General features: G+C 43.2%; 1 protein-coding gene across 5 annotated transcripts in view; it reads right to left on the bottom strand.

Annotated features, from left to right (window-relative positions):
- RBM33 (RNA binding motif protein 33) overlaps positions 1–18,646 on the bottom strand; it is a 264,644-nt gene that overhangs the window by 196,167 nt on the left and 49,831 nt on the right. For all 5 annotated transcript variants that reach the window (XM_073629949.1, XM_073629950.1, XM_073629948.1 and 2 more), the window contains exons 5-6: positions 11,202–11,499; positions 1,064–1,198 (exon numbers count right to left, since the gene is read on the bottom strand). In XM_073629949.1, the coding sequence (XP_073486050.1) occupies positions 1,064–1,198; positions 11,202–11,499 (433 nt within the window). The remainder of the gene's footprint in view (positions 1–1,063; positions 1,199–11,201; positions 11,500–18,646) is intronic.

Here is an 18,646-nt window from a genome sequence, read left to right on the forward strand (position 1 = left end):
GTGAAAGGGGCATTTCTGTTTGCTTCATCAGTTCGGTCACGTTTTTCCGAAGAAAAAAAACGGATGACATTTTTCATCCGCCAGCTAAAGTCCTCAAAGAGGAACTGCAGTCTGCTCGCATAATTTGTAATAAAAACATCTTTGCCATTCTGAAGCTTCCCTCCAACCACTTTGCATATTACTTTATATATACTGTGATTCTGTATTTACCAAATATGCTGCAAAAATCTCACTCCATTGAGTTTGGCTGCAGCCATTTTAACTGTGGGCAGCTGAAGCTGCTGCCTGTTCACTTCCTGGATTTACAGACACACAGAAGCACACCTCTAGCTCTGCAGCTCTCATTGGCCCTCTTATGACTCATCCCCCCCCCCCCCCCCCCCCCCCCTCTTCCCGGCAAACTCTCACAAGAGAGAGAGCGAGCTGTGCAAGATTTCATTAGCCTAGGCTTTATACCAGACAAGAAACAGGAAGTGGGCTTGTATAAGGTATTTACTGGCAGAAAAAAAAATGTTTTACTATCCAAAGTTAAAACAACAAGGACAGAAGATTTAATAGATGGAAAGTTAAAAAAAATTACTAAGTTCTGCTTTAACCACTTGAGTGCTGAAGCCATTTTTTTCATGCAAAGACAGACCGTTTTTTTTGCCCGATTCTTTTTTTAAACAGAAGAAATATAGGGCTTTGATCAGCTCCCCAAAAAAAAATGTATTGATGTCTGTTTTTCGTCCGTCGATGGATAAAAAACAGACAAATGGTCGGCATGTGTGAATGAGGCCTATGCCAGGAGTCGCAAGAACAGAATTCCAAAAAAAAAAAAAAAAAATCTTCAAAGAGACAAGTAGGTACATCCATCACCTTCCAATACTGGCACAAAACAGACCTAGCTGAGCTGGGATTGAATATGGACAGAGATTTCTGCGTTTTTCTCTTTTGGCCCATGTCCATTTACCTGAAGGTAGCATAATCAAAGTAGATACATATATAAAATCCTCTGTGACCTGTCATGTATGTAAGAAATATTTCCAGGTATTTGTTTAAAATAGAAAGAAAAGTGTATTACTTCTTCAGTATTGTTGGCAGGAGCTTGTTGTTCTTCTGCTTCCTCAGGTGCTTCTTCTGGTTCCTCCACTACATCTTCCACATACTGCTCATTACTCAGTTTCTGCCTTTTGGATGCCTGCGAGACGTCTTCCTCCTTGGCAGACAAAGTAGAAAAACAATTAAAAGTAGAGCACATAAAATGTACAATTTTGCAGCTATAAAGCAGGTGGTCTTTTAGTCTGATGCATAAAACATATCAATACCTAAAGAATATCAGACTTAAAGTGTTTGTTAACCCAAAAAAAAAAAAAAAATAAAATACAGATTCTGGTCCCTTAAAGCAGATTACAAAGCACAGCGCTTGTGCTGTGTAATCTGCCCCCTCTAACCACTTGCTGACCGCCTCACGACGATATACGTTGGCAGAATGGCACGGACAGGCAGAGTGACATACCTATACGTTACGCCCCTCCCGCGGGCGAGATCGGACCCCCACCCCCCGGGACCCGAGGCGGTCACAATCGCTCCAGGAGCGATCCGTCCTGAGGGGGAGGCCACTGATTCATGGCCTCTCCCTCAGGATCACTCCTGACTAAGGATGGGCTTTATGTTCGGGTCGAACATGAGTTTGACTCGAACACTGGCTGTTCGCCCGTTTGCCAAATAGCGAACAATTTGGGGTGTTCGCGGCAAATTCGAAAGTCTATGGGAGAAATCAAAAGTGCTAATTTTAAAGGTTAATATGGAAGTTATTGTCATAAAAAGCGTTTGGGGACCTGGGTCCTGCCCCAGGGGACATGTATCAATACAAAAAAAGTTTTAAAAACGTCCGTTTTTTCGGGGGCAGTGATTTTAATAATGCTTAAAATGTGAAACAATAAAAGTGTAAAATTTCTTTAAATTTCGTACCTGGGGGGGTGTCTATAGTATGCCTGTAAAGTGGCGCATGTTTCCCGTGTTTAGAACAGTCTGACAGCAAAATTATATTTTTAAAGGAAAAAAAGTCATTTAAAACTACTCGCGGCTATAATGATTTGTTAGTCCCAGCAATACACATAAAAGTTCATTGATAAAAACAGCATCGGATTCCTCTACAGGGGAACCCCTAACCAAAATTTTTTTTAAAATGGCGTGGGGGGTCCCCCTCAAAATCCATACCAGACCCGAACCACAATTAAAAAAAAAAAAAAAAAAAATATGTCGTGGGGTGCCCCCAAAAATCCATACCAGACCCTGAACCGGGCACGCAACCTGGCTGGCTGCAGGAAAAGAGGGGGGCGAGAGAGCGCCCCCCCGAACCAGGCCACATGCCCCCAACATTGGGAAGGTGCTTTGGGGTAGCACCCCAAAGCACCTTGTCCCCATGTTGATGGGGAGGAGGGCCTCATCCCCGCAACCCTTGCCCAGTTGTTGTGCGGGGGGGGGGGGTTATCGGAATCTGGAAGCCCCCTTTAAACAAGGGGACCCCCAGATCCCGCCCCCCTCCTGTGTGAATTGGTAATGTGGTACAAATGTACCCCTACCATTTCACACAAAAAAAAGTGTCAAAAATGTTAAAAAAAAGACAATAGATGGTTTTTGACAATTCCTTTATTAATGTCTTCTTCTTTACCAGCTTCTTCTTCCATTCACTTCTGATCTACCTTCGGTGTTCTTCTTCTTCCCCCGCTTCTTCCTTTATCTTCCTCTGGTCTTCCCGTCCGGCATCTTCTTCTCCGTTTCGTCCTCCGATCCGCCTCAAAGGGAAGTCTCCCACTGTGTGACGCTTCTGTTCAGGCAACAGCTTTTATATTAGGGAGGGCGGGGCCAGCCAGTGACCCCGCCCCCTCTGACGCACGAGGACTTCCCTATGGCTTTCCCTGTGTTGTCAGAGAGGGACAGGGTCAACCGTTTACGTAAACGGGTGACCCCAGTTAGCCTGTTAGTTATTTAGGTCCTGTGAATCTTACTACTGTACCAGTAAATTTAGAGCCCAAAATGGCAAATCGAAGGTACACTAGTAAAAGAGGCCTACACGTTTCTGAGCATGACAGATAGTGAAGAGGAAGTCACTCATCTGTCAGATTCAGGCTCAGAATACGATCCTGTAGACGACAGCGGCTTCATGACAGATAGCTCCGACGACAGAGTTGTGGTCCCTGCCAAGGTCAGGCGTATCCGACCCCGTTGTTCTTTTGCTGCTGTTGAGGTGCAAGAACTGCAGGGCTCTCGTATGGAGCAGAGAAGTACTAATGCCGCTCATTCTTCTGGTGGTGAACTGGCAAGCACCAGCGGGCTAGTACACCCTGGTCATACATCCAGCACTGCAGTATCACGTGGCAAGCACAGGTAGTGTCCCGCTGCCACCAACAAGACAAAGACAGGCCCGTCGTGCCCATAGTGTCCTTCTTCATAGTGTCTCCTGCAGAATTTGCCAATCCTAATTGGGAGCCCACCACTTCTGCAGCACCCGTACTTCCCCCATTCATTGGCCAACCCAGAATTCAGGTGGAAACAGTTGATTTTGCGTCACTTGATTTTTATTCGCGGTTTTTCACTGAAAATCTCTATGGATCATTTGTATGCTGGTCAATTCATCGCCGCTAATCCCCAGTTGTCCTCCCTTGCCAGAGATTGGAAGCCGTAGTTGGTTTCCAAATTTAAGACCTTTCTGGGCCTCTCTCCTCATGGGCGTAACTAAAAAGAGTGAGTTGCGGTCATATTGGTCCACTGACCCAATTCACCATACGCCCGTGTTCTCTGCTTCCATGGCCAGGGCACGATACGAGCAGATCTTGCGATTCATGCACTTCAACGACAATGAACTCTGTCCTCGTGGAGACCCTGGATACGATCAGCTCTACAAAATTCGGCCCCTCGTAAACCACTTCAATTAACATTTTGCAGCCTTTACTTCCGATCGAGTTGTCTGTGTTGAGTCCCTGATTACATTTTCTGGCTGCTTGTCTTTCAAACAGTTTCTTCCCAGCAAGCGTGCCAGATATGGGGTCAAGACGTATAAGCTCTGTGACAGGGCAACGGGCTATACATATATACAATACATATCGGTATGGGGTTTAATTTTAATTTTAGATATACTCCTGAAAGGATTGATATATTAACCCCTTCCCGCCGACCGAACGCATATATGCGTCCTCGGCTTTCCGGGGTTAGACCGGGATGATGCCCGCAGCTGCAGGCATCATCCCGGTACCGTTGTTTTCAGCGGGCGATCGGCTACCCGAATATAACAACCGATGCGGCTAAAAGCCGCTCGGTTGTTATACCGGAGGAGCGGGAGGGGACATCCCCCCCTCCCGCCGCCTCCCGCCGCTGTTACCGGGCCTCCCGTGCGATCGGGAGGCCCGGTGTCCGGTCCGCTGCCTTCGGCGGCTGGGGGCGGACTGGAACGAAGCTGCGAGCGGCTTCGTTCCAGCCTTCTTCTTGTAAATGCGGAAGCGACGTCATGACGTCACTTCCCGTTTACTCGGCTGCCAATGGCGCTGAATTTAAAAAAGTACACAGTATTCAGAATCGCCGTTTTCGGCGATCTGAATACTTTGAAGTGTAAAGGAGGGATGGGGGGTCTTTTAGACCCCCCATCCCTCCATAAAGAGTACCTGTCACCACATATTACTGTCACAAGGGATGTTTACATTGCTTGTGACAGCAATAAAAGTAAAAAAAAAAAAAAAAAAAAAATTTAAACACAATTTATAAAGTACAAAAATAAATAAATTAAATAAAAAAAAAAAAAAAATTTTTTAAAGTGCCCCTGTCCCCGCGAGCTCGCGCAGCGAAGAAAACGCATACGGAAGTCGCGCCCGCATATGTAAACGGTGTTCAAACCACACGTGAGGTATCGCCGCAATCGTCAGAGCGAGAGCAATAATTCTAGCCCTAGACCTCCTCTGTAGCTCAAACCTGGTAACCGTAAAATTTTTTTAAAGCGTCGCCTATGGAAATTCAAAGGTACCGTAGTTCGTCGCCATTCCACGAGTGCGTGCAATTATAAAGGGTGACATGTTTGGTATCTATTTACTCGGCGTAACATCATCTTTCACATTATACAAAAAAATTGGGGTAACTTTACTGTTTGGATTTTTTAAAATTCATGAAAGTGTCACTTTTCCAAAAATTTGCGTTTAAAACACCGCTGCACAAATACCGTGTGATAAAAAATATTGCAACAATCGTCATTTTATTCTCTAGATTCTTTGCTAAAAAAATATATATAATGTTTGGGGGTTCTAAGTAATTTTCTAGCAAAAAATATGGATTTTAACTTGTAAACACCAAATTTCAAAAATAGGCTTAGTCATGAAAGGGTTAAAAAAAGATAGTCTCTTACTATGAGTGCTTAGGTTTTATATTGGATTAATTTTTAATATACAACATATATCTTATTTGGTTTTAATTTTAAATATATATCCGAAAGGAATGATACATTAAATTAAGAGAGGTTCTCACCATGAATACTTTTATGTAAGTTGAACATTCTGCAATATGGACACTGGACACTAGGTGGTTGCTTGCTGTTTGAACATCAGCCAGCATATAATAAGGCTGGATGGGATGAGGCGTGCAGTTATCACTATTGACCAGCGGGGAAATCTATATAGGATTCCTTTATCTAGTTTACCATAATTGATCTAATGTTTAAAATAACAACTGGGAGTGACATGTATAACGATTAAAGTAATGGGATTTATATATAATATTTTAGAAGATTTTATATGTGCTCGATTCCGCCTCTTAGGGTGTTTAATGAGATATTCCCTGTAGTATCAGCAGAACGGGGACGCGAGGTGTGCGCATGCGCAATGCGCGGCCGAATGGGCGTCAATTAAGAGCAAATATAAAGGGTGAATGACAGCTTACACAGCCAATCCCATGATTAAGTCTACCTATGACGAAACATGTCGGGGGCGTGGCTGTGAGACGTGACACACAGCGCGGTTAACTACACAGGAGTCAGGAAGTTTGCGTGCACAGAGGAGCGGAGGATAGCCGAAGGGAGGGGTGAGATTGCAGTGAGACTGCAGCCTAGAGAAAGCACACCTCGGGTCCGCCGTGACCAACAGTTGTTTTGTTGTTTTATTTACACTTGTTTGAAGATTGCTTGAAGATTGATGTGATCCACACATGATTTCTGCTGTTTTATCTTTGGTATAATGTGAGTGCATCAGTTGAAGATTGCAGTGGTTTTAATAAATGTTATTTGCTGGTTTACACTATTGGAGCACTTTATTTTCTTTCATGTGGATCTATGTAACAACTATCCTCCTGGACACGATTATTCCATTTACCCCTGAGTGTGGTAAAACAAGCGTTTTTTGCCTGGCATGAAAGTGCAGGCATTGTAATTCGGTGAGTGCATTTCTGGAGGGTGTGATTCACTGAACACAGGGGTGAGGTGGAAGACACACGAAGACACTTGAATGTATGCAGCTGATATTACACTAGATGTGATCACAAGCAGTTCCTCTTGGATGGATCTGATAGATATGGACTGTTATGTGATGTTTTGATATGTCACAGCACGGAGTGCAGTGATTTCACATAGTGTTTCACTTGCATGTCACAGATAAAAACAATTTTTTTACTTGTTATTTTTGGATTGATAGCACTACTTATTTGTCACGTGTTACACTAACACAATAGGAGGGTCCCACCACTATTGTGCTAACACAGATTTTTGGTCACACAATATTTTAGCGCCCCATATTTATCCCATATGCCTTTAGGTGATTATTGGGCAATCAGTGGCATGTAGGACTAAATATTTTGTATGTATGGGCTATACATATAGTTTTATGGTTTACGAGGGAAGAGATAGTCACGTCGAGCTGCTGAACTGCCCAGATTACATAGGGAGCGCTGGCATGATTGTGTGGGACTTGGGGTCACCCTTATTCGGAAAGGGGTACCATTTGTATGTGGACAATTATTACTTGAGCGTGCCACTTTTTAGTCACTTGCATGATCATCAGATTGGTGCATGTGGCACCTTGCGACCTAATCGCCGGGGATTACCCCAGTGGCTTGTAGATTCCCGTCTTAAGCTGGGGGAGAGAGCCTGCTTCAAGTGTAATAATTTGCTCGCTGTGAAGTGGAGGGATAGTAAGAATGTTTTCGTTCTGTCATCCCTTCACGCAGTCACGACTGTCCAAATTTCTACGGCGACTGGAGAAACCCCTCTGTGTCCACGAATATAACCAAAATATGGGAGGGGTGGACCTCAACGACCAGTTGTTGGCGCCATACCTAGTTGCCCGTAAGGGCAGACGCTGGTACAAAAAAAGTGTCTGTATACTTATTTCAATTTTTGCTGAGGTGATCAAATACCACTACCCCTATTTGAGGAAAGAAAATGATAAAAATGTAGTTTGGGCACAGTGTTGTATGACCGCGCAATTGTCATTCAAAGTGCAACAGCACCGAAAGCTGAAAATTGTCCAGGGGGGGGGGGGGGGAGTGGCCAGTATTGAAGTGGTTAAAGAGGATGTAAACCCCATACATGAAATTTGAGTTGGGAACATATCTCCAGCGTTTTCTTGTCTCTCTCCAAGGCACCAAGTCATGTGGCTTTCTGGCTGAATTTTGTGTCAGGGTGGGTGCTATAAATATTTTTTATTAGCATTAAAGTAGAACTATAGGCAAAACTTATTTTTTTTGGATAGAGTAAGGGAAGGTTATAACTAGGGATCGACCAATTATCAGTGTGGCCGATTATCAGCATTCGATATTCACTTTTTTAGAAGTATCGGTCAAAAAAACTGACCAATATTACCAATATGGCTTTAAGGGGTTTTACCGGGGTGATGCATCCCGGTACCGTTTTTTAGAGCGGACGGTCGGCTTTATTGTAATGACAACCGATGAGGGGACATTCTCCCACCGCCTTCCGCTGCTTGCCCGGGCTCTCCTGTCCCAACGGGAGGCCCGAGCAACCAGCCAGCACATCAGCCAGCTGGCTGAAGACCCGAACAAAGTCGATTCTTCGTTCGTGTCTCGGATCTAGTAATCCGGAAGCGATCTCATGACATCACTTCCTGGATTACTGGCATCTTAAAAGGCGCCCATTTAAAAAATAAAGTATTCAAAAAGGCCGATCTTGACGTTTTGAATACTTTGAAGTGCAGAGGAGGGGATTGGGGTCTTATAGAGCCCCGATAACTCCAGAAAGTGTACCTCTTACATGCCTATTACTGTCAGAAGGGATGTTTACATTCCTTGTGACAGCAATAACAGTGATAAAAAAAAAAAAAGAATTGTAAAATGACAGTGTAGAAATTTTTTTTTTTTTTTTAAATGTACAACATATCGGCAAAAAATATCGGCCATCGACAAAATAGGTGGCTGAAATGTCGGCATCGGCACCGAAAAAACAATATCAGTCGATTCCTAGTTATAACCCATCAGATTTTTTTTTATTTTATTTTTTTTTTTTGCCATTTTTGTCCCATTGGAGATATATACCTTCACTTCCTGTCCCATAGCCAAAACAGGAAGTTAGCAGAAATCCCTCCAAATTAAGGGAATCCCTTGGAGCTCCCCCAGGTCTCCAGAACTAGTGTCCTCATTGGAAGATTTCCCCTCAATTACTTTTCTAGGGACAACCCAAAATTTGGGATTTTCTTTTACTTTCAGGGCCAGTTCACACCATAGAAATGTAGTCTGGATGCGTTCCAGATGCTTTTTCTGTATGCACGTTTTTGATGCAGTCCAATGCTTTTTTCTTCCTTAACATTTAAGAACATGTGTGTTCCTGTGTATTTTTTTGGTGTGTTCCGGTGCGTTTATGTGTTTTAGAGCGTTCCAGTACAGTCCAGTGCAGGAAAAATGCAGCATGTTCTACTTTTTTTACTGAAACTGCAAGCACTGGTGTGAACTATGCCACTGAAAACCATATAACCTACTTTCAATGCGTTTTTGATGCAGAAAAAAAAACAACAAAAAAACACACTGGACTGCATGTGGTGCGAACTGGCCTTCAATGATAATGATAAACAGGACAAATAGGAGGAGGATGAATCTCCCTAACGAGGACACAGACTGATAAAAACTGACTAGTGTTTTTATCCCTCTCTCCACCATCCAAAAAAAAATAAAATAAAAAAATTTAGTTCTGCTTTAAGCCAATGCTAAAAATATTAATACCAATGCATACATTGTCAAACTGGATGTCACTAGCTTCTGCAAAAGAATTTGCCTTCTTTTGCTGAGGCTAACAAAAGAGGGCATGATTGAAACCCTTAAATACACAGAGGCTGGATTAACACTGTTGCATGTATGTTGCAGCATTTGTGGTAATGCATACATGTAAGTGGGAATGAGCGGTTTCCCTTTCCGAAACACAAACTGCAGCACACAGCCGTGAACCAACCACAAAAGAATGAATGGGATTTCTGCATGAAATGCATTTTCATGCAGTAAACTGCATAACCTTTGCAGCATGAAAATGGACAGTTGGGAATAGGACTTAAGCTGGGTACACACGAATATTTTTTTTTCGATCAACCCCATGGGTTAAACGGGGAAAAATAAATAAATAAATAAAACACGGTCAGCTCAGGTCGGAGCCGATATACTGACCATGCGAGGTTAGTTCAGTGATCTCCCCCGCTGAGCTGTTGTGTTCTGACAGGAGGACACCCAGAGACGGGGGACGACACACCCCCCCACCCCCCACACACACACACACACACCACTCCCATCAGCGCTCTTTGTCATTGGCTAAGAGCGCTGATCGGGAGTCGGTTGGCTGCTTGTTTTCCGGACAGACCGGCATACACATGGACCGTTTTTTTTTTTTTTTTTTTGCCCGTTGTCTCCCCACATTCAGCTTGTGTGTACGGGGCTTTAAGGTGCTAGTAAGATTTAGGCTGAGTTCACACTGCAGCATGCTCCGGCTCACAGCAGGAGTCCGGTGTGTCCCCATTCACCGTTTCAGGTCCGATTTCACCTCGAATTTTAGGCTGAAACAGACCAAGAGACGCACAGGACTCCTGTGCAATTTGCACCGGAACTGCTGCGGAGATGTGTGAACCGGCTCCATAGAGAGCAGGTCACAATCTCCCGCTATGTGAATTGGATGCAGGGAAACCTGCATCCAATTCACAATAGTGTGAACCTAGCCTAAAAATGGAGTTTAGGGACAAGGGGGCATGACTTCGAAGTAGTAGGGGAAGTTCAAGGGTATTATTTTACCATAAAAGAAAAAGTAGATGTTTGGCAACGACTTCCAACAGAGAAGCGAGTCAATCAACAGAAAACCAAGGTAATTGGAAAAGGGAAAAAAAAAAAGGCAACTCTAATGGACCTTTTGGTCTTCATCAATTTGTCATAGTTCTATGAGTCTACCTATCAACACATACATACATAAAAAAAAAAAAAAAAATAATAATTTAATTATATATATATATATATATATATATATATATATATATATATATATATATATATATATATATATATATATATATATATATATATATATATATATATATATATATATAATTAAATTATTATTTTTTTTTTTATATATATATTTTTTTATTATATTTATATTATATTTACACACGATTATGAATTTAGATTCCTTTTTGTAATTACATGTTTAATTTCTGCATTTCAGATCAAAATAAAGGTATTCTGTATTTAAGTGATCCTTTTTATTAATCTATTATCTCTGCAGGCAAACACTGTCCCTTCAATCTCTTCATTCAGACTTGGACAGCTATTAGTTACAAAGATGACTGGCGAAAGCAATCAATCATTCCTTTAGCGTAAGCACCTTAAAGATGTCTTTAGGAAGTCAATAATCTTTTAGCTTTAGATGACTTTATCAGATCTTGCTCAAAAGCATGGATAATAGCTTTTGCATTAAACAGTATGAACAATTGCCAGTGGACCCAAGACACAAAGCATTTTCTAGCCACGAGGATACAATCCTCAAGGTCATGATTCTGTTTTACCATCGATCATGACAAAGAGTGTTACTTGCCAACAAACAAGCTGTCAACACAAAGTTTGTCACAATCTAGATAAAGAAACTGGCAGACACTGATAATAGGTCTAATTTTAATCTCTCCTCCAGAAGGAGAATAGATTTCAAACCATTCTTAAACTCCAGGCAGATGAAGCGACACAATCAGATAGAAAGGACAACTTACTTGAAATTCATCCAGGGGCTCAGTGATCTCAAGGTCTAAAACCTCATCAGTGGTTTCGTCATCCTGATATTCTATCTGCTCATCAGGTACTTCGTAATTGTCTTCATAGGACTCCACAAAGTCCTCTGCACCAGCTTCCATGTCTTCCACTTCCTCATATACCTCCTCATTCTCAGGCTCTTGAAGATCAGCTTCTACAGCTGGAGACTCCTCTTCTTCCTCTTTTATGCTTTGAGAGAGGTCAAATGATGACATGCCCCCTGTAGTTGCATTCAGACTAACAGTGACTCCCTGGGTACTATATGAAAAAAAAAAAAAAAAAAAAAAAAAAAAAAAAGAAGGAAATGTAAAAATCTCTGGAGAATGCAACATGGAAAATTATGGTTTACATGTAAAGTCTTTCTTAAGCAGCCCATACACTGAGCGAATTCAGTTCCTGCAAATCCAACAGGCTGGTTGTACCCAAGTTGATCAAACAAATTGGTACATTCAGCCTGTCCATATACACGATTCGAATGTCGGGAGGTTCAGCAGGAACAGTCTATGGCCAGCATTTGCATACACCACACAATGCACCTCAAATTCATGACTACCTCGTCTATAGTGCCACTTTCCAGTGAATGAACACTGGGCAAGAGAAAAAATTAGGAAATCCCCCACCCAGGAATAACCCCCTCCCAGCCATGCTAAGCCTCAATTTAGTAACAAGCAGTGGGGAACAGACTAAGAGGGGAGGGATCTCTGTGCCCTGTGATGTACTCCAAGAAAAGGATTTTACAGGTAAACCAAAAATCTCAATTCCTTAAATTGTACATCACAGGGCACTTCATTTTAATGAAAACTTAGGATGTTCCAAATCAGTGCGACCATGAGGGGTAGGCAACACAACTTGGCCAACACGCCAAAAACAGAAAGGGGGAAACGCCACAAGACATTTCGCCCAGAACTGGTGTCCATAGAGGTATGAACACCTACCTGGCAGAACATCATAAACATGAATAGCAACCTTGAAAACCTAAACAGAAGCTTGATGGTGAAATCGCTCAGGAAGCGCTGACATTCATGGTACAATAGAACCTGATCCTTAATACCCGAGAAATAATTTGACAAAACCACCTAGCAACCAAGTATTGAAAGATAAACAAGGTTTTAATATCATGTTATCCTGATAAAGAACCAGGAAAGTGTAGCTAGCTCTGACATCCTGCAAGTAATCGTAACAAAAAACAACCTTCCAGATTAGGAGAGACTAGCGAATCTCCTGAAGAACCTCAAATAGATTTCTGCAAAACAGTCAAAACCAAATTAAGGTCCACCAAAAACAAAGGGGTCCCCCTGGAGCGGGCGACCCAATCTGTGTGACACCCTGTTGTGGAGAGTCAGTCTGGGTATAGAAGGGGTTAATGGAAGAGGGCAGGCAGGTACTTCCCCTTCAGACCTGTTGAGCTATCAAAGCTGAGAGGAGCTTGAAGATGGAAGGACCCCTGTTACCTATGACTTGATCCTGCTGGGTGAGCTTGCCTGAACTGGGACTTTGCTATATTATATGCTGTGGCTGGGATGCTGAGCATTATTTAAAAGAACTGTCTTATACTGCTAAGAAGAGTTTTTGTGTTGTTTGAACTGCCTATAAAAGACAAAGCTTGTCAATTTTCTGTTGCTTTTTGCTGACTAAAGCCTTTTAAGTTGACTGAACTGTCTGAGCCGACTTGTCACCCCCTGATCCCTTACAAATTGGTGGAGCTATGCATTGGGCAGTTTGAGGGGTACAAGCCAATCCCATGTCCTGGCTGAAAGTTGCACAGGCTGTGAAATCTTCAGAACAAGCCATGGAGGAGCTAATTAAACAATTGGCAATGGTTAATGCCCAGGCAATCGCTGTGCAATGGGAAACAAACCGCTTACTGGTTGAACAGCTAGCAGGACTGCAAAAGGCGGTGACCCAGCAGGCAGAAATAATGAAAGCTCACCCAGCAGGATGAAGTCATAGGTAACAGGGGTCCTTCCAGCTTTAAGCTCCTCTCAGCTTTGATAGCTCAACAGCCATCTCTCTCCAAATACACTTCTCTCTGACATTTTCAACTCAGTTGGCAATAAGTAGGTCTGAGTGGGAAGTACCTGCCCCTTCAAATAACCCCTTCTAAACCCTGCCCCAGGCTGACTCTTGACACTGTACAAAGGCTTTTACCAAAGAATGAGAAGCAATAGGTCTTTAAAACGGAATGACCACCTTCCCCTTGATGGTAATTTAAGCCAGACACACTTCCCCAACAAGGCCAAAATGCACCCCATGACATACTGTTGGATTTGAAACTTACAAGCCTCACACCAGACAAAGAAAGCCTTCCATGAACGATAGACACCCTTTCTGATCATCGGCTGTCTTGTCTTCAGGAGGAGGGATTACTGACTAAAAACATCCCTATGCCTCAGGACTTGGGTTTCAACAGCCATGCCATCAAAGCATGCGACCGAAAGCAGGATGGAAAATTAGACCTTGTGACAGCAAATTTGGCCAATCCAGAAGAGCCCACGGCTTGTCTACCAAGAGGTTCCAGATATCCGCATAAAAATAAAAGCATAGGAAGCACCACCATCTAAGTGTAGATTGCTGGATGAGAATCAAACGAAATATAAAAATTGCATTCACATTTTTTAGGAAATTAAAAGCATAAAAGGCATCCACGTGGAGAAACTGAAGCGCTCGGCAGGGCTAGGCTTGGAAGCGGCTGGAAAGTGGATGTCAATTAGGCTGTGGAGGCACCACTGATGGCTGCGGATCAGTCCCGAGGCAGCCGAGGTTTGCAGCGGTGAGCTTGAGCAGTGTGGAGGGCAACACCGATAGTAAAGCGTAGCCAAGGCGGAGATGCAGAGAAGATCCAGAGGATAACGTGGAGAGTGTGGTCACATGTTTCGGGGCAACAAGGACCACCCCTTTGTCAAACCATGTAAGAGGATTGGAGGGAGTGCTCATAAGGACAAGGGGGGAGGGAACTGGGCAGGAATTATGTAAGATAGTTTGCCAGATAACCAAGAACTGTTGTCAAACAGAATCAGAAAGCCACTCAGTTTCCACACACTCGGCATAACATATGAAATAGGACACTCTATACAGGAAATGCCAAACATCCACGCACATCCACAATCCTGCATAGACAGACAAAATGCAAAACTAATAAAGGAAAATTAGAAGTAACTAGGTACAAATGCTTGTGTACATATTAAATGTGCAAATCCAATAACTGTACAGATGGACATTGTATACGTGGATAAAAATGATAAATGTGTATTTATCCACCCCGCCGGGTGCCGCACATATGTCATCCTGGAGCGCCCCTATCAGAGTCCTCCCCTCCCTCCTCCTCTCCTTGCAAGTGTCAGATGCAGCCTCACCAGTGCCTGGTAGCGCAATCTCATGCTGCATCACGGAGCTAGATTGAATCGCCGGGCAGAGCTGTAACAATGTCCTAATGTCCTAGACCGGCTCTTGTGATAGATGGCACACTGATCCAATTCCGGGAATCATTGTGCCGTGTGTCATAGGAGGTGGGACACTGTTATAGCGGCTGTCCGGCGATTCAAATCCAGCTCTGTGACACAGGGTTAGATCGCACTACCAGGCTGCAGCTCATGGGCACCGGCAGGCAGGCAGCAGCTCATGGGCACTGGGAAGGCTGCATCGATCTCTTGTATCATGTCTGCAGTCTCTGATCATCTCCTGTATCAGGTCCACAGTCTCTGATCATCTCCTGTAGAATGTCCACAGTCTCTGATCATCTCCTGTAGAATGTCCGCAGTCTCTGATCATCTCCTGTAGAATGTCCGCAGTCTCTGATCATCTCCTGTAGAATGTCCGCAGTCTCTGATCATCTCCTGTAGAATGTCTGCAGTCTCTGATCATCTCCTGTAGAATGTCTGCAGTCTCTGATCATCTCCTGTAGAATGTCTGCAGTCTCTGATCATCTCCTGTAGAATGTCTGCAGTCTCTGATCATCTCCTGTAGAATGTCTGCAGTCTCTGATCATCTCTTGTATCATGTCTGCTAGAGGTGCACTGAATGAAAAGGTTGCCAATACTATTAGCAATGTGTCAGTTTAAGTAAGAGATTGCAGACATGATACAAGAAAATGGTCAAAGACTGCATTTTGCTTGAGCTTTTCTTGCACAAAAAGGTGCCAATAATGGCCAACAATAAACTCATATTAATTTAAATTGATATTAATTAAAAGTGGAATATAATACATTTACATATAAAAAAAAATAAATAAATATAATATAATATAATATATATATTTTCGGTACCAAAATTTCCATTCGGTGCACCCCTAATAAATTATATGAAATATTGTCTAAGTGTGCCCATATACAGATGGACAGCGAAAAGTACAAACGGATGATGTATTAAGGATGATTAAAAGTGATTGTAATGTCTTGTTCTTTTTTTTGTTTAAAACAACAAACATGTTATACTTGCAAGCTTTGTGTAGTGGTGTTGCACAGAGCAACTCAGATACTCCTCTTCTCGGGTCCCACACCGGCGCTCCTGGCCCCTCCCTTGCAATGGGGGCACCCAAGCAGGCGTGCTCCCGATCAGCAGCTGTGTGTCAACACACACGGCACTGCACCATCCCCTTTGTCTATTGATTGGCTCACTGGCTGTGATTGACAGCGGCAGGAGACAATGGCTTCCGCTGCTGAAAAAAGCCAATAACGAGGAGTGAGAGTCCAGGGAGAGGCAAGGCTTTCGTGGACATCGCTGGATGAAGAGGGGGCTCAGGTAAGTATTAAGGGGGGTGCTGCTGCACACAGAGAATGCTTGAAGGTATAAAACCTTGTACCTTTGCATCCACTTTAAAGATAACTATAACTGAAAAACAAATTAAAATTGATTTTACATCCTAACGTTTAATGACAAAAAAAAAAAGTTATTGTGAAGAAAAGAAAAATAAATAAATAAATAAATAAATATGTATCCACAGCATAGTGTTCATGATGATAAAAAAAGGGGTTAAAATTAAATAGGGGACAATGAATACCCATGATGGAATACAAAGAATACAGAAAGGTGTGTAAATGTACCCATGTACAGATGGACAAAGACAAAAATGTACAGATGGATAAATGTGTATTTAGGTAAAATGATTATTATTAAAACATGATTGAGCTGGAAAACAGACGACAGTTTTAGAATAAGTTATTGGGAAAAAAGGGGAGAGAAAAATAGCATGTTCATATTATAGTGTTAGTCCAAATTAAGCAAGTGTGTTTATAGTAAATATCAAGTAAGTTTCTTGTTCACATAATTTTTTGAACCTCTCCGCCCTGGAAAAAAAAATATTGGAAATGTGGTCTATCATCCATACTATAAGAATGCTTTTAGATTTCTTGTGGACAGCTTTAAAGTGTCTGGGCACACTATACTTGCATCCTTCTCGCTGAATGGCACGTCTGTGCTCACCAAATCTTAACCTTAGGGTTTGAATGGTTCTGCCTATAAGAAGCCACAAGGGCACGTAAAAGCATAGATCACAAAACCAGTGGAGCAAGTATACAATTTGGAGATAGGGCAGGGCTCAAACCCCAGGCGCCATGTTGCATTGGCAACTAGAATTAGCAGCCTGGCTCCTGGGCTACACTGTGGCAGGTATCTTGTCCCCATGCATCCCCCGCGGATTTGCAGCCTGCTGGAGAGAGAGGCTTACATCGGGGAACTGGTACTAAGGTTTACCCCTACCTGTTCTCACTGCCCACCCATCTCCTTTCCAAGAGGAGAATAGGTTTGAAGGGCTTGATCTGGCACCCTGTCGTTAAAGGAGAAGTAAAGCCAAAGCTTGTTTGGCTGTACTTCTTCTATGGATCACAGGAATGCAATTAGTTTGGCACTCCTGTGACTTGTTTTCAACGAGCGGACTAAAGTACGCTCTCTGCTGATGTCACCAATATCAGTCCAGGTACTGCGTCATCCCGACCGTGCAGTCTGGATCTGCCAGGTGCTTGGACTGACACCCAGCTCAGCTTCTCAGCGATCCGCCCCCTCCACAGCCCATCGCTTCAATGAGCGAAGAGGGAGAAGAACAAAGAGCTGTGACTGACAGTCTGCAGCTCCCTGCTCACAGAACTCGGAAAGCCGAGTGATCAGTGGTGTTCGATCGCTCAGTTCTCACTGCAGAGGTGCAGAGGGGGACAAATGCAGCATTGGATCCATGCTGCATCCACCTAGGCAAGTATAAACCTGCAAAAAAAAATAAATTCCTTTGCTTCTCTTTAAACGGTGAGTGGGGCAGCTGGTTGGAACGGCTTCAGTTTCATTTACACCTTCACAAAAATGGAAACAGTTTATTCATTATTATTTTTTTTTTTATTATTTCAAATAAATGTTTTATTAATTTTTCATTCTTTCCCTGTCATGCCACAGCCACAGAGCCAAAGGCCCCTTTCACACGGGCTGTCTGATCAGTTCCGCCTGTTAGTTTTTCAGGCGGACCTGATCGGACCCTCCAGTTTCCTTTATGGAGCAGCAGACATATGTCCGCTGACACCCACCGCCATCCGATCCTGTCCGCCAAAAACAGACAGATGGTGGTCCTATTTTCCATCAGTCTCACGGATTGGATGGAAATGGACAGGCGGTCCATTTCTATCCGATTGCCCCATAGAGGAGAGCCGGACTGTGTCCATTTTCACTCTGCATAGCGGAGCGGATAGGACCTGTCATCCGCCTGCTCAGCAGGGATAAGAGGAAAAATCCCAGCTGAGCAAGCGGATTCAGCTTAGCGGAGGCGCCCGTTTAAATGGGGCCTAAAGGTGGCATGAGTTACTGGATCTTCTATTTCCCCCACCTTGCTGCACTGTCCTTCCCTATTGAGCCGCTGCCCATCGCACCATCAAGCCAAGTATACACGGGCCAAATGCCAGGCCAAATCGGCCGGTTCAATAAAAACTGGCCGCCATTAGGCCCATGTGTATGGCAGTCGGTCCGACAGAAGCTGGCCATTCCGCATGATTGCAAAAAAAAAAAAAAACTGGCTCCTAGATTCCAAGCAAATTTGTCAAGCCTTGAGATAGGGTATTCTTTTCCATTGGTCTTAAAAGACATTTGACCATTTTGTACGAATGAACATGTTAGACATTGCTTCTTATATAACATTTATACATGCCTGTCAGATTGGGAAAGAGATCCCCTGATGTATTGGGGTACACCCTCCCTGAGTTTACCAGGAGCTATCTTGCTTTTAATGTTACGGGCTCGACAGAAAGTGAACCTAGATTGGAATGGTATTATGGCTCCAAGTTTGGGATCCTGTAGTAATATTCCCCAGTGTTTAACTTTTTCCGTTCTTTTATACGTGCCCTTGTGGATTATTACTGTACATATAGGCAGAACCATTCAATCCTTAAGGGTAAGATTTGGTGAACACAGACATGCCATTGAGCAAGAAGGGAGA

This window comes from Aquarana catesbeiana, linkage group LG05 (genome assembly GCF_042186555.1).
Source record: "Aquarana catesbeiana isolate 2022-GZ linkage group LG05, ASM4218655v1, whole genome shotgun sequence".
NCBI lineage: Eukaryota > Metazoa > Chordata > Amphibia > Anura > Ranidae > Aquarana > Aquarana catesbeiana.